The sequence below is a fragment of the Euphorbia lathyris genome, chromosome 10, assembly GCF_963576675.1.
Source record: "Euphorbia lathyris chromosome 10, ddEupLath1.1, whole genome shotgun sequence".
Classification (NCBI taxonomy): domain Eukaryota; kingdom Viridiplantae; phylum Streptophyta; class Magnoliopsida; order Malpighiales; family Euphorbiaceae; genus Euphorbia; species Euphorbia lathyris.
In genome coordinates, this window is record NC_088919.1 from 10,463,693 (window position 1) to 10,466,752 (window position 3,060).

General features: G+C 30.7%; 1 protein-coding gene across 1 annotated transcript; it reads right to left on the minus strand.

Annotated features, from left to right (window-relative positions):
- Positions 1-223: 223 nt before the first annotated feature.
- Positions 224-2,513, minus strand: LOC136209397 (abrin-b-like). The gene is made up of 2 exons (XM_066000846.1): positions 2,424-2,513; positions 224-1,350 (listed from the first exon to the last, which is right to left on the minus strand). Exon 2 carries the CDS (start codon positions 1,314-1,316, stop codon positions 426-428), a length of 891 nt encoding a protein of 296 aa, XP_065856918.1. The 5' UTR covers positions 1,317-1,350; positions 2,424-2,513; the 3' UTR covers positions 224-425.
- Positions 2,514-3,060: the final 547 nt, after the last annotated feature.

Here is a 3,060-nt window from a genome sequence, read left to right on the forward strand (position 1 = left end):
CTGGTTCAACCAGTTCTAACCTTTTTCCAATGGTGAAAAACCGAACAATATCCAATTCTAAAATGTATCCGCTTTTGGTTAAATCGAATTAACCCGATCGGGCGAATACGAGTCTAACAAATATGGTCCACCTACAATATGTTATCATTATTGTTTTTCTCATATTAAAATAAAAAAAATTCACTCCTATCACCATCAATAACAAAAGAAAACAAAAAAAATATCAAGATAAAAACACACATATATATATAGCAAATATTAGGATTTTATCAACCACACAATATTAATTATATTCATAATAAATAATTGGTAACTAGCATCTGATCACCGACGGACAGTCATAAATCCATCGCAATTTTAATACATATCCATAAATTAAATGGATGTCCTTTATTCATACATAGTTGATAGAAATTAAAGCTGCATCAATCTTTAAAGAGCCGTTGAAGTTGTTCCCGGAGAAGATCCCCGACTCCGACAGAATTGTTGTGATTTCCAAAGATACGAGGTCCACTATAGTGCAACAATCCCATATCAGGTTTAACTTGTGCAACAGTGGACACAGTCCGAGGTGTAAAATTTTCATTTTGCAATTGAACCGGAGTTCTAAATCTTCCATCTGCTCCGGCGAGCTGAACTTGTTCTGATACCGCATCCCACGAATTCTGATAGCTAATAACAACACCTCCTGGTCTAAACGCATCATTAACATTAGCCTCAATCCCTCTTTGAAGAACTCTGAATCTCGCAGCCTCTGCAACAACTTGTATAAGAACTAAAACACTTTCACGAATACTGGCGTTCACATTAACACCATTAAATAATCGGAGATGATTGATCGCAGTCCTAATCGGAGTTATAATTCCTAATGGAATTCTCGTTCTGTCTCCTAAATTTATATAATGAGTATCAAGTGCTTGCAATCTAACTTTTGTTGTTCCGTCAAAAAGTCCACTATTTGCTGCTTCAATATTCGTCGGAGAATCTCTGAAGAAGAAAGAGCGACGAGGGTCTGCTTGGTAGCCAATAAAATAAGCATTCTCCATGTTTAATGCTATTGTGATTGTTTCAGCTGAATTTGCACCAGTCAACTGAACCAGAAGATACCGATTCCGGTTTGTAATGGTGGATGGTCTTCGAGTTACTAGAATATCATGGCTTCTAATTCCACTTGATAATTCTCGCCGGAGAGAGGTCATGAACATTTGGTAGCTTCCAACGCTCGCGCCATTTGTGGTGTACCGGATAGTCGTGAAACTGGAAGCCGCTGCAATACTAAAACATAACCATGTTGTAAACACGATCCACGCTTTCATCTTTTCAACTTAATTGTTCCCAAATTTTCTTGTCCTGTTGAAAATTTATAATTAGATAGAAAATTAGTGACAAAATGCAGCGATGAAATTAGTGCAAAATGTAGCGACGAATTTCGTGGCAAAGGATAAAATTGACCGAGTATTTAATTTTACAATAGAGACTATTGAATCATTTTGTACTACGGACACAAAATTAAACTTCTCAATAACATTAGTTGCAAAATATCAGAGATAAGAATAAATTTTTTTAGGGTTATGTGGTTTCACGTTTTTGCAGAGTGGTACTTGTGGGTTTTTTTTTGTTACAAAACAAATCATGTCGTCGACAAAATTTTCATTTTTTTTTACTTTGCCAAATTTGATCGATAACTACTTCAAAATGAAAATTTTCAAGAATTAAAGTTGCTTAGTATCATATTTAGTGTGGAACCACAATTTTTTATTTTTTAAAATTATTATTTTTTTAGTGTTTTCTCTCTCTAAATATTAATTTTCTCTCTCATAAAAAACAACACATAAATGATCTCAAACCTTTGAAGTTGAAGAATTAAAGTTGTTTAAAATATCATTTAATTCTTGAAAAGTTTGACAACCACATGGTTTGTTTTATAACAAAAAAACCCACAAGGCACCAATCTGCAAAAACTTACAACCACAGGGATTTTATTTGAAATTAACAAAATAATTTAATAATCCCTATATATTTATCTAACACATTGTTTAGTCTTTATATTTTAATAATACATTGTTTAGTCCTTAACTTTTGCTTTATTCAACAGTTTAGTATCTTATAGGTACTAACCTGTTTAATAATTCAAATATTTGAGGGACTAAACTGTTGAATAAAACAAAAGATAAGGACTAAATATCATATTGTTAATATATAAGGGCAAAACAGTATATTAAGTAAAAATATAGGGACTAATTAATTATTTATCCAAAAATATATAATACTACTAATTTCTTTGAAAACTATTATATATATATATATATATATATATATATATATATATATATATATATATATATATATTGATGAAATGAAATTATAATATTGAAATAAGAAAAAAAATATGTGAAGAATAGAGAGGTTTTGATATTACTTACAGAGTGAGCAAACGAGGAAAGATGTGATTTTTTAGAGTTTCATATCTCTTCCTTTTATATAGTGGAAAATAAAGTAAATTACACTAATAGTCACTTAACTTTGTTCAGTTTCACGGTATGACTACTAAACTTCAAAACGTAATATAAAAGTCATTCAACTTTACATTTTCTAACATTATGTCAACTAAAGTTCAATCAATACCTCAAAATGACCGTTGATGACCTCAAAATAATAAATTCCAAAAACTGATGATATTTTAAGCGACTTAGAACCGAGTGATTAATTGATTATATTTTAAACAAATTGATGAGGCTATCAAGATATTTTAAACAGGTTGAGGAAGCTATTATGATATTTTGAAAGTTTAAGAGACAAATTAAAGGTTTAATACATCATTTGACCTCTGAACTTCTCTAAAAAGTTTGATTGGCCCTTAAACTTTGAAAGTGTCATTGTAGCTCCTCAATTTGCATAAAGTGTTCAACTAGCCCTTTGAATTTGTATAAACTGTAAATAATTAATGACTCGGTTGTAAAAAAGTAAGTTGCATGCAGAAGATGTGTTACACGTGCCTTAAAATGTTATTACATAATTCACAGAATAGACTAAAAATGAAGTAGAACTTACTCAACTATA